This window comes from Sminthopsis crassicaudata, chromosome 2, assembly GCF_048593235.1.
Source record: "Sminthopsis crassicaudata isolate SCR6 chromosome 2, ASM4859323v1, whole genome shotgun sequence".
Taxonomy (NCBI): domain Eukaryota; kingdom Metazoa; phylum Chordata; class Mammalia; order Dasyuromorphia; family Dasyuridae; genus Sminthopsis; species Sminthopsis crassicaudata.
Window position 1 is genome coordinate 160,558,224 of NC_133618.1, and position 14,131 is coordinate 160,572,354.

A 14,131-nucleotide genomic window follows, 5' to 3' on the forward strand; every position below is an offset into this window, starting at 1 on the left:
TCATTTGATCCATTTTTTTTTAAAGATACCTAGATGCAGAGGAAAGGTAAAAGGAGGTAAAGGTAGAAAGATTCACATTTTGAACAAGTATAATAATGATGTATCCTTATATTTGTTTAGTATTTTACAATCTTTTAAAGTACTTTCATATATAGCATGACTTTCTAAAAGTTGAATGAGTATCCTTTAATAATAATAATTACCTTAGACATTTCACAAGATCAAGGGCAAAAACTGGCAAAAAACCCTATTCTTTTTTGCTTTCTTTGAATTAAAGGATTTGATAACCAAATGTTATAGAAAAAAAGAAATACCATGTGTAGAAATCTTAATTTGAACTAGCCAAACATGTATGAGAGGAAATAGTAATTCAGCAAATATATTTTGAGCACTTACCCTATCCAGCACAGTCACCAACATAAGTTTCTTAAGCAGGAGAGAGAACACTTGAAACATAAGTTCTAATTCAAACTCTTTCACCAATTCTGATTGGCCAGCAGCCATTTCTCTATGCATTTCTATCTTTACAAAAAGAATTCTCCAAAAGAATTCAGGTCCCTCAGTACACATTAAGTTTAAACAATATTTTCCTCCCAAGATCATAAAGAATTTTAAGAAAATTAAGTCTACTACTTAAAAGAAAAGGGGAAAAAAGGGAATTTCTCTTTGTCTTCTCCACCTGTTTATATAGCTCAAAATCTATTAAGGTCTTTAAAATAGCTATCATTTTCTAAGAGAAATGTAGAATTTGTCTTTGGTTTCTAAACCTTCTCCTTTATCATAGAAGATATAATTGTCAGCAAATCCAGGACAGATATTTCTTGTGAAATCATGAATTAGGGAAGACCCTCATAATGCCCCATTCCCACTTTCCCAGACACACAATCTGTTCCAGGAACACTACTCTGATGGTCTACATTGAAAACACAAAAAAAGTAGAGGATATGATGTTACTCGATTGCCCCCTAGTGTCCCAGGAGCTCCATGACACTCTTCCAGGAAACAGAATTGTGAGATTTTGTGACATTGAAATTAGAACCACCATCTTCCAGAAGCATTCAGATTAAGCTGCTTTATAAGAGATAGCATGTAAAAAAGTATTTAAGATTCTTAGTAAGAAAAATAATATATAAAATAAAAAATTATCACACGTAATGATTTGAAGAGGCCTACGTAGTGAAGGCAGTAATAATGGATAGTTAAGAACTAAACAAGCCTTCTTTCTGCAGCATGTAAGTCTGTAGAAGGTTTACCTGTTTGGGATCTGCAGTGGCAGCCAGTGGGGACTCTAGTTCTATAGTTACAGGCCCATCATTCTGGATATGTACTTGCATGTAGGCTCCAAACTTACCATCTGAAACATTAATAAGACATATTAGAAAAAATGAAGATACTGAAATAACTACCAAAGAATCTTATTTTAAAAGCACAAAAATAACTTCAGTTCTGGACACTAAATTTAAGAACAATATCAATAAGCTACAAAGTATCCAGAATGTGGCCCTTTCCAACAATGAGATCATTCAGTTTAGCTCCAATAATCTTGTGATGAAGAGAGCCATCTTCACCTAGAGAGAGGATTGTGGGAACTGAGTGTGGATCACAACATAACAATTTTCACTCTTTTTGATGTTGTTTGCTTGCATTTTGTTTTCTTTCTCAATTTTTTTTCCTTCTTGATCAGATTCTTCTTGTGCAGCAATATAACTATATAAACATGTATACATATATTGGATTTAACATATATTTTACCATATTTAACAAATATTGGATTATCTGCCATCTAGGGGAAAGGATGGGGGAAAGGAGGGGAAAATTGTGGAACAGAAAGTTTTGCAGAGGTCAATGTTGAAAAACTGCTCATGCATATGTTTTGTAAATAAAAAAGCTTTAATAAAAAGCTTTCCTGGCTGGAAAGGTATCAGTATCCTGAGTGATCTCAAACACTTTCTAACAGAAGGTAGTACTTTTTAAAATGTTTGAAAGCAAAAAGGATTCTAAAAGATGGATAAAGAAAGAAAGAAACGCTTTCAGGGGCAGCTAGGTGGCACAGTGGACAGAGCACCAGCCCTGAAGTCAGGAGGACCTGAGTTCAAATCTACCCTCAGACACTTAACACTTCCTGGCTGTGTGACCCTGGGCAAGTCACTTAACCCCAATTGTGAGAGGTGAGAGAGAGAGAGAGAGAGAGAGAGAGAGAGAGAGAGAGAGAGAGAGAGAGAGAGAGAGAGAGAGAGAGAGAGAAATGCTTCAAGATCATGGGACAGCCATAAGAAATGGAGTGTTCTAGGTGAGAAACAGCAAGATGGAGACACTGTCTGAGTTTCCTGAGTTTCTTTATCAGTGAATTAGGAATGACTGATCATCAAATAAATGCTGATATCTCAAAGCCTGACACAATGGCTCTCTCAGCCAGGGCAATAGATTGCCAGTTCTAATAACAGTTGTTATTACCCCGTGAGCTTTATTCCCTCCAATTCACACTTTCCTCCTAAGCAGCAGAAACATAGCATGAAAAGTAGCTCTTTATAGACCCCTGTCAGAACCATTAGTTAAGTCAAATGTTACCAAAATATTAAAAAGATCACTAGCTTAGAAGTTAAAGGACATAGGTTCAAGCTCCACTGCTGACACTTAATACCTGTGTAACTAAGGGGTTTCTTCACATATAAAGTAAATGGGTTAGACTAAATGGTCTCTGAGGTTCCTTCCAGGTCACTCACTTATTTTATAATCCTAAATTCTTAAAAACATCTATATCTTTGACATTTCTTATCAAAATTTAAGTTTCAGCCATTAATATACAGAATAAAATATTCATACTTGAATAGCTTTATACTAGTAGTATTTTTAACAATGGATTTTATAACTTTTTAGTTTTAAATGGTCATTCAAATAAATACTTCATTTTTATCCATGTACCAGCCATGTCCCATGGGCTGGAAAGGCATCAGCTGAAAAGGAAACTGTGTATTTAATTGACAGCTAAAATTAGAGCTATAATTAGTAACAAATTTCAAACATTGTTCTTTTCTGAGGAACAAAATACAGGCTCAAAGGCAAAGGTATTATTTCCAACTTTATCTATTTCTAGTACTTAAAATCACATAGCATTTGTTTTCTTTTCTTGCTTTTTCTCCAGTTAAGAACAGAAACTAAGAGTACTTATTTACATATTATGTTTTAAAATACCTCAGAAGATCTTGAAGTGATACTTCCAAAACAATCAAATCATAGAATATATAATGAAAATTTTATGTGTGAAAGACAGCCAGAAACTAAAGATAGTCTAGAAATTAATGACAGTCTATATACAATTAGTAAAAAAAAAAAAAAAAAAAAGTCTGAGCATGGCCATAAGCATGTTTGTTTATTTATACATTATATGCTATGAAACTTAATACATTATAAAACTTAAACAGACATAGAAGTTAGAAAGTATATTATAAATATGAAATAAAAATTTGATCCTAAAGTCAATAGGGAGCTACTAGAATTTAATGGTCAGATTTGAGTTTTAGAAAAATTATTTTGACAGTTATATGAAGATTAAATTGGAAAAAAGGACAGAGTGACAAAGAAAACAATTATTCTCATTATACTGAACCTGACAAATATAAACTAACACAAATTGTTCCAAATACAAAGAAAAAAAGACTAAATGAAGCCACAAAACTCCCTTTAGGTTGAGGTTTGTTTTTCAATTTTTTTTTTTAATATATAACAAATTCAACACAAAATCACAGAATTTGAAGTGAAATATTCTAAGCAAACATCTAGTTTATCACATTCCTAAAAATGTGATAACATATCTGAAAATTCAATTCAATAAGCATATCTTAAGCAGCTATTACAGGCCAGACCCAATGCTGAACCTGGGGATACAAATAAGAGACAATTTCTGTCCGCAAGTTGCTTACAATCTAACGGGGAAAGAGAGCAGACAAATGGAAGGTATGAAAGGAGCAGAAAAGACCAGAAGGCACCTATTTTGTTCTATGGAGTTGAAACTAAGCAGAATTCCAGAGGGAAAGTGTTTTAAGAGGAAAATGGTCATCCCACCTCTACTTTAAAGACCACCAAATAAATAATTTAATTTAGGGCTCAAGCCTGGCATTTGCATGAGAGTCTCTTTACCATGAGAAAACACAATTACTCAGCCTGTCATCTTGACTTTTGCTTACCACTGGACTTTGAAGACTCTGGAAGAGTGAGGCTGGCATCTTGGTGCAACTCTGCCTCACTTAAAGCCAATTCACAAAAGAATCAAGACAACTACTTTATTCTCTGCACTAGCATGAAATACAGATATGATAAGAGCTTGCTTGAGAAAGGAGATATACTTGTTCTTTTAGCTTCCAGGTTCAAAAGAAGACAAATCCAGTTCTAGGCTCTCTAAAGACAGAGAAAGGTTTCTAGAGGAAGAGAAAAATGCCAGGAAAAAGACTATATGTAAAAAAGTCAGCACTTCAGTCATGTCTATATTTCTAGCTTACTACAGAAGAGACTTTGGTTAGTTACCCCTTGAATAAGATTGAAGATTTTTCCTCTTGGTTAAACTGGGATATTCTGCTTCCAAAAGGAAATCTAAAATATGCAAGATAATGTACCGAGTGAATTAATTTGTATAATTTCTGTTTGCAATTGACTTTGATTTAAAAAAAAAAAAAAAAAAGAGGGGGTTAATTCACTAATCACTATGTAATATGAATGATATTGGTGTAAAGTAGAATTTGGCAGAAAAGTCAAGACTTGGGATATAGCTTCTATTACATTATATATTAACTGCACCTAAAAAATTATTTACCCTAGGTTCTTTGGAGGGTCAAGAATAATTCTAGCCCCATATTCCCTTTCTGCAGATACTATTACTATAGTAATAGTAATTAATAGTCTTGTAGTCCTAAACTTCTGCTCTCACCTAGCAAAGTCTCCCTTAAGAAAAGGTAAATGGAAGCATCTCTAAAAACTACGTTCATAATCCTTACAAACCATAACTAGAGAAACTTGTGTAGATACCCACAACCTACATGAGTAACATACATACATATATATCTCAATTACATCAATTAATTAGCATTCATTTTGTCTCCACCTATCTTCCTTCCAATTGGGAAAAAAAAGGAAAGAAAATTATTTTACAAATATGCATAGTCAAGCAAAACAAATTCCCTACCAGCTAAGTCCATATCTTATTCTACACCTTGATTCTATCACATCTGTGTCGAGTAGGTTAGCATGCTTCATATTTAATGGTCCTCTGGAACTGTCACTGGTCACTATATTTATCAGTTATTAAACTTTTCTAAATTGTTTTTATTTATAACATTATTGTCATTGTGAAAATCATTCTTCTAGATGCTCAACATTTCTTGAGACTGTTCATTCTACTTCTGGACATCTCTAATTGTTAGGAAGTTTCTTTCCTGACATCAAGTTCTAAATAAGCCTCTTACAACTTCCACTTATTGCTTACAGTTCTGTGTTTTGGAGACAAAGAACAAAGTCTAATTTCCTTCTAATTCCCTTCTTGAAGACAGCTCTCATGTCTCCCAAGTCTTCAGTTCTTCAGACTAAAGTTCTATCAGCCTAATGTGTCAAGGAATCAAGATTCTTCACCTTTCTGGTTGTCCTCTAGACACTTCCCAATTTATCAATGTCTTTGTTAAGTCGTGATGCCCAGAATCATGAACACAGACAGAACACAGCGAAATTATTCCTCCCAATTCCTAGAAGTATGTTCCTTCTAAAGCAATCCAAGATCACACTTTTTTAACTGTCAAATCACACTGCTGAGCCATAATGAAATTTTAGTATACTCAACTACCCAGATCTTTCTTAAACTTCTAAGAATGCTTTCTTTATTTTATAGCTTTAAGTTGATATTTTTATCCAAGTACAAGACTTTTAGATTTACACAGCTGAATTTCATTTTAATAAGTTAAGCCCAATGCTCCACTCTGTCAAGATCCTTTAGATCTTGATTTTCCCAGCTTTGAGCCATTTGCAATTTGATAAACAAGTCACCCAAGCCTTTATCAAAATCCCAGATAAAAATACTAAACAGCACAAGGCAGAACTAGTGTGACTCTGGGAGTGAAGAGGCTTCTTTGGCAAGATAAAGTCTAGTGAAATCAATTCATGGTAACTTGGAAAGACTTGATTTGTAAGTTAATCAAGTTGAAATAGACCACAGTGATATCTTCTAACTCTAGAGAAAATCCTGTGGAGAGCTGACTCTGTCCTCTGTATACTGATAATCCAGGGCAGAGATTATGTTTGCTTCATGGGTCCTGACTGCTAGTCCATTTCTGGAACTTTGCTGTGTTTGTGGAAGAATTATGTTCCTCTGTGACCTTTCATGCAAATTTAATAAGATCTTAACAGGATTTTTTTTTCTTAATGAAGCTTGATTTCATAATCCATTGCTGAAATAGAACTCTTTTTAAAATTTCTTTCTCTGCTATGCATAACCCCAGAGAAATATCTAACTCAGTCTGCAAAATAAAATTTACCAACTACAGGGTTACTTAGTTTCCTGTTTTACCTAATATAGATCCCTTCCTTTCACTGTTTGTTCCTTAAACTAGAAATCATTTACCTTCCCTTATTTACTCTTTGAAATCTTATTGTACTTATTCTTATATAACCAAGTCCTATATAACGTCATTCAAACTGATGCTCTGGGCTCACTGACTTTTTGTTCAGTGATGCCTATGTTCTGAACATAATAAACTGAGGTTTTCCCCTCTCTCTGCATCATTATGACTAGCAGTGGATCCTCAGACAGTTTTTGTCATAATAATTGGCTGCAATGCAAGAACAAATTAGGTCACATTATGATTGAGTTTTCTAGCCCACTAAGTAACCTTCCACTGCAAGCATGGTAGATTTTGCCTAGGAAGACAAATGGGCAAGAAAAAATTGATTCACCAATAAAATTTCAGTCCAATCCAGAAAATCACAGAGACAAGTTAGCGTTCTACATACTTATCTATATTGTCTTTTGTCTATCTCTAAATAATCTATTAGACAGAAAGCACTGGACTTTTCAATGACCAGTCAAACACCTGCCTCAATTTTCTGATGAACATGAAACTGCAATTCAGAACTGAAAGCAAAAACTGGCCTGAGAATCTTAACAGGAGGACCTGGTCTCTTCTTTTCCTAGGTGAATATCTAGTTTAAGATTAGGATTCGGGGCAGCTAGGTGGGGCAGTGGATAGAGCACCAGCCCTGAATTCAGGAGGACCAGAGTTCAAATGTGGTCTCAAGACACTTAACATTTCCTAGCTGTGTGACCTGGGCCTTAACCCCAGTCTCAGAAGAAAAAAAAAAAAAAAAAAAAGATTAGGATTCATATGAACTTTATTTTCCATAGGCAAATAAAGCAAGATTAATCTGTCTAATTGTCATTTGTAATTACTGTATAATCTTGGTTACCATCACTGTCAAAATTCCTAGATAATCCTAGTGTGCTCAAGTCAGGTCTGCATAAATCTCACACGGTCAGTAATCATTATTCCTCAGGTTTTAATAATTCTGTTTTGTGCCCATTTCCATGTAGTTTCTGAATCTAAATTATTTCCAGTTAAACATGCTAGAAATATCCTTTTGGCAGTCTCAGTGAAGGAGTATAGCTTCTAGGGAAACATAGCGGTGATTTTAGGGGGCTTCTGTTGTGGCAATTTGATTCCAAAGTCTTCTGGCTTTGCCCCTTTCCCCCCCCACACTCACTTAACCTGGGAATGTCTGATTCTGAATAGACCATTCCTCAGTCAGATAGCCTCTGGATAGTACCACAGGTTAAACTCCTGAGACAATAGTAAATAGACAATTTCTCAGTTCATTGCTGACTGTCTGATAATCTGTTGGTCAGTGATAACCAAATTCCAGAAACCACTCCTCAATTCATTGCTAACTGATAATCTGGTCGGTAATAATCTGGTCAACTAAAACCAAATTTCAGAGACCATTCTTCCCTCCTACCTATGAACCATAGAATTAGCATGTCAATGATAGAAAACTGGATAAATGTGTCTCTTTGTTTCTGTTTCTTTGTTGAATTCTCTTGGAATTTAGTCCACTTGTAATTGGTGTTACAATTACAATAAACTTTGCCCCTTGACAAGAAAATGAGTTCAGGGCTGTAAATTCTTTTGAGACACCTTGAGACATTGGTCTGTGACTCCAAACTTTTGGAGTCTCCTTCACAACTTCAATATCCAGACTAAATGGAAAAAAAAAATTCTTTCAAAGAACACTTTTTCTCTAAAACTGATTTTGTCATTTTTGTCAAAATGTTTGGACCAGATTAACTTCTAAAACTAGACATCCAGGAAGGATATATTGAAATTGAAACACATATATTATATAATATATACATTAAAGAAATTATCATTAAATAACCAATTATTGGGGAGATCCAGTATATTTTTCCTTTTTCCTATTTACTCACTTAAAATCCAGTCTTTCAAGGAGATCTGACCCTGCCCAAAAATTTAGCCCACCAAGACCATCTTGCCTAGAAAGAAATTTTGTTCCTCCAACTAGAAAACGTTTACAAATAATTGAATCAGGGTAAGTTCCAGCCCATTATGTTCTACTCAGGCTTGGTGAGGGGTCAATTCTTTGTCTAGAGTACCAAGTATAGGGTAGTCTGGGAGTGACATAATCAAAGTCATATCCCTCAGCCACTTAGGTCTACCTCAAAAAGAATGCTATTAATTTTTTTTTAAAAAGGTTAAAAGAAACAAAAAAAGAAAATGGTTATTAATAATCATCTCTCTCATCTCTTTTGTCAGCAAGAGTAATCAATGTATGTGGCAAGTGAAAATTACCAAGAATTAAGAGTTTCTGGATAAATTATAATCTAAATCTTGGGAATTTTCATTTGCCACATACCCTTGAGTTAATTGTTGAAGCTTCATACCCAAATCTGCTCTCTCTGGTATTGTGAATAATTGCAATTCTGTGCCATCAACACTGCCTGCCTTTGTCCACCACCACACTGTCTCTGGTGTTTCTCTCCTTATCCCTTCTCCTCTCCCCCATGCCATGTGGTGTCTCTCCTATCCCCTTATGGGGTCTTTCTTCTCCTTATAGTAAGTAAATTCCTTTTAGGATTTAGCCTGCCAGCTGAGGCTATGCCCCAACCTCATGCGGGGGTATTCTCTATCTCCAAGATAATTGTGAGTTCCCCCAGGGAATTTGTCACTTCCCTCATTAATTATTAAAACCCCTTTCTATGTTCTCCCAACTCTATTTCATATTACCATTCCTGGTATTTACAGTATACCTTCATTTTGTCTGTAACCACTTCTAAATAAATATACCTTTTGCCAAAGAAAATGGCCTTTGTGAATTCTTCACATGACTAAACTTCAATATTTGGTGTTTCTCCTGAAGTATATCACCTAATACCATTATCTGCTACAGCAATCACATCAAAGGTAAATAAAGTGCTGAATCAGAATGTAGGAAGGATAATGCAATTCTGGAGTTTCCAAGACTACTATCAAAAACACCCAAAAATGTTTGGGGAGCTTTTGGTTCTCATGGATATAAAAGGAGAATGAGAAGCTTTCTAAGCCTGTAAATTTATAACATGCTTGCTAGAATTAGTTTTGAAATTTCTCATGATTTCAGTGTTTTAGATAGTCTTGTTGCTATAGAAAAATAGCTAGAATCATGTACCATTATTTGAAACTGACTGAATTCTAACCAGTTACATTTAACTAGTAAATATAGAAACAAATTCACAACATGGAATTATTTGAATGAAACATAATAAAATTCTGTCCTTGAAAGACCAACAGATGGATATATTCTAATCTTTATGCAAGGAAAATTCATTTATGATTTCATTACTATATTAACAAAGATTATGTATGCAATTCCATTGTATCAAAGGAGCCAAGAATGTATCTCAAAACATGAGAATTGGGGCAGCTAGGTGAGGCAGTGGATAGAGAACCAGCCCTGAAGTCAGGAGGACCTGAGTTCAAAATTGACCTCAAACACTTAACACTTCCTAGCTGTGTGACAAGGCACTTGACCCCAATTGACTCAGCAAAAAATAAATAAATAAATAAAGACATGAGAATTTCAGGACTGCCACTTTAATCTTTAGCAGCAGATTTAGTATAAGTAATAGAATTTATCATTTGAAATGATGGCAGTGAAGAGCCCTTGACAAAACTGAGATTCTACATGGTACCATTTATAACTATAAATCTAGATTTTCTTCAATTGAGTTGTCCTATGTAAAATCCTAATATAGTCTCATTTAAAGTGAGATATGTTTTTCCTATTAAGACAACTATGATATTTGACCTTCTACAAGTAAACAGATATTGATGGAAAACATATTTAAAACTTTTAAGTTAAAATGCTTGTAAATAATAAGAATAAGAATTGCAACTGTAATCTTTCTATCAAAAGTCACACTAAGATTTGAGGGATAGTTGACATAGATCTTCAACTTAAATAAAATAAACTTAAAAAATAAAAAAAATTATTTATATTAGGTTGTGATAAGTTAATCAAGAAAATTATTATTCACAACATGGCTGATCTACGCCCTGACTGGTAATACTTTTGGTCACTTTTCTAATTATAAATTCAAACAGATTATTATTATTATTATTATTATTATTATTATTATTATTATTATTATGCTGATATCTATGTAATTTCTATGCTAACCTCTAAATGCAAATAGTATAGAATGCTTAAAATAAAAGATAAGTGAATTTTTTCTACAAAATAATTAAGAAATGCATCCAATTGAATTATTTGAATGGCAATAAATTTTGTTTCCAGTCTGTTTTACATCATGGCAGTTTTATGCTAATATAGTCATAATTGCTTACATTATGATTTTAGAAAACCATTTGCATAAGAAATGCTGTTAATATGAGATGTGAAAAGATCAGCAGGATTTGCAAGAATGTGATATATATATATATATATATAATGTGACCTAGGACCAAAACAGGAACTGTGATGAGATAATTTCTGGCTTACTTTTCTTATTCACGCTAAGGTCTGTGTAATCAAGTTTATTAACTACAGGTTCAATGTTAATGAGTTAGTTTCCCATTTTATTTATTTTTTCTTTTTTTTCCCTAGTTTGCTACTTTAACTGATATAGATCTTCCCTTTCCTATTCTCTGATTTGTAAACCATCCTCCTTATTTGCTTTTTTTTTTTAACTTTTAAAAATTTTCCTCAGTTACATATAAAACAACATTGGGGGGGTTATTCATTTTTTACATATTTCCATATGAATCATGTTGGAAGGGAAATCAGAACAAAAGGAAAAACCACAAGAAGGAAAAAAAAAAGAAAAGAAAAGTGAACATAGCATGTATTGATTTATATTTAGTCTCCATAGTTCTCTCTGGATGTATATGGCATTTTCTGTCCAAAGTTTATTGGGACTGCCTTGGATCACTAAACTGCTGATAAGAACCAAGTCTATCATAGTCAACCATTGCATAATCCTGCTGTTGCTGTGTAACATTTTCCAGATTCTGACTGCTTCACTTAGCATCAGTTCATGTAGATGTTTCCAGGCCTTTCTAAAATCAACCTGTTCTAAAACAATAATATTCCATTATTTTCATATTCAGCCATTCCCCAATTGATGAGCATCTACTCATTTTTCAATTCTGTGCCAACACAAAAAGAACTGCTACAAATATTTTTGCACATGTGGGTCCTTTTCCCTCTTTTACTATTTGCTTTTTAAAGTCCATTGTACCTATACTGCTTTTATAATCAAGACCTCCATTAGGTTGTAGAAACAAGCTCTCAAATCATCAATTTATTGTTCACTGATACCTTCGTTCTGGGTATAATAAGCTTCAATTTTTCCCTATCTCTGGCAGTAGTTCCAATCAATGGGTCCTTGAACAATTTTCATCACAGAAATGATTCAAGTGTATAGGAACAAAAATTATTCCCCAATCGATATTGTGCAAAAGATTTGAGCAAGCTATTTACATAAGAAAAAAAAAATCAAACTGAAAAAGGAAAAGAACCTGTAAATTCTAAAATATTTATAGCAACTCTCCCTTGTGGTGGCAAAAAATTGGAAATTGAGGGGATGATCATCAAGTCAGGAATATTACTGTGCTATAAAAAAAACAATGAACTGATTAAGAAAAATATGGAACATATCTTATATTTAATTTATGCTTTAACATATTTAACATGTATTGGTCAACCTGCCATCTGGGGGAGGGGGTGGGGGGGAGGAGAGGAAAAATTGGAACAAAAGGTTTTGCAATTATCAATGCTGAAAAATTACCCATGCATATATCTTATAAATAAAAAGCTGTAATAAAAAAGATAAATCCAATAGACTTGGGATGAAAAATTACATCTATATCCAGAGAGAAAACTATGGAAAATAAATGTGGATTAAAGCATAGTACTTTAACCTTTTTGTTAAAAAAAAAAAAAAAAGAAAGAAAGAAAAACATGGAAAGATTTGCATGAAATAGTGAATGTGAAGAAATAAGAAAACATTGTATACAGGAACAGTAATATTGTTTGAAGAACAATTGTAAACAACAAAGTTATTTTGAATATTGTAAAGAATCAACTAAACAGATTTATAAAGATGATGCTATCTACCTCCAGAAAAAGAAATGATAAATAGAAGTATACATGATATGACTTTACATATATAGATATGTGTGTATGTGTATGTGAGAAAGAGACAGAGAGAGAGAGAGAAACAGAAACAGAGAAAAAGACAGAAAGAGAGAGAAAGATGGTGGCATTTTCTACTGTTGAGTGGGAAGAGAAGAAAACAATTTGGAACTTAAAATGTTAAAAAAAAAAAAAAAGCAAAAGAAAATTTTAAAAAACGAAAGAAAAACTAAACAAACATGAAAAAACACTCCAAGTCGATAAGAAAAAAAAAGCCTCACATTGCAAATATAACACATTTGCAAATTGACCCTCAAAAATTATAATTACAGAGATTACACAAAAACAAGCACACTATAGTACTTGGCCTGAAACTGTGAATTGGTCCAATCATTCTAGAAAACAATTTGGAACCAGTCCCCAAAAGTTACTGAAGTATTATGATTCTGACTCAATCGTACTATTACCAGCACTACACAAACAAAAAGAAAAAAAAAAAAAAAAAGAATCCAAATATACCCAAAAAAATGTAATTAGAAGATATTTTTGTGGTAGTAAAGAACTGGAAAATAAGGAGACTCCCATCTCACGTGGAATGACTAAGTATATGGAAGTAATAGAATATTATTGAGTTATATAAGAAATAACAAAAAGGAGAAAACAGGAAAGTCCTTATATGAACTGATGCACAGAAAAGTGAGCAAAAACAAAATAAATTATACAGTAACACATTACAAAAAAAAAAATACTTTTTTTGAAAGACTTATGAATTCTAATCAATGCAATGACCAGTAATGATTAGAGAAGACTAATGATGAAGCCTTCTTCCTGCTCTTGACAGACAAAGACACAAAATAAGAAAAATATTTTTTGGAATCAGCCAACTGTGGCAGTTTGATTTGCTTGACCACACATAACCTAAGCAGTTAGATAGTGCACAATGGATCTGGAGTCATAAAGATCAGAGTTTCCAAATAGAGCTTGAAAGACTAGATGACTATGCACAAGTCACTTAATTTCTGCCTCAATTTCCTCATTTGTAAAATGGATATACTAATAACACCTACCTCCCAAGGTTTGTTAGAATCAAGTGAAATAACATTTGTGTTTTAGAAACCTTAAAGCAATGTACAGTTGCTACTTTTTTTTTAACAAGAGTTTTTCCCTCCAAGTGGAAGATTAATAGTATAAAAGGAGTAAGACAACCAACAAAAAAACAGAGCCATTTTTAATATAAAGAAGAAAATGGAAGGAAGACCAAAAAGAAAGACAAGCAGGATAGCTTTGAAAACTACCAAGTGAACATATCCTGAAAAAGAAAAGAAAGCTGTATATAACAGATCTAGTTTCTTGAACAATCCTTTTTTTAATCTATTAAATATATGTAAATATCTATTTTATGTGGTTTTTCTTAAGCTCACAATTTTTAAAAATAGAAATAAATTAATTAAAATGAATGGAAAAGTTT

General features: G+C 33.2%; 1 protein-coding gene across 1 annotated transcript in view; it reads right to left on the reverse strand.

Annotated features, from left to right (window-relative positions):
• The window catches only part of DTD1 (D-aminoacyl-tRNA deacylase 1), a 153,134-nt gene that overhangs the window by 98,137 nt on the left and 40,866 nt on the right, over positions 1-14,131 (reverse strand). Inside the window, exon 4 of the mRNA XM_074287760.1 lies at positions 1,254-1,354. Coding sequence (XP_074143861.1) covers positions 1,254-1,354 — 101 coding nt within the window. The remainder of the gene's footprint in view (positions 1-1,253; positions 1,355-14,131) is intronic.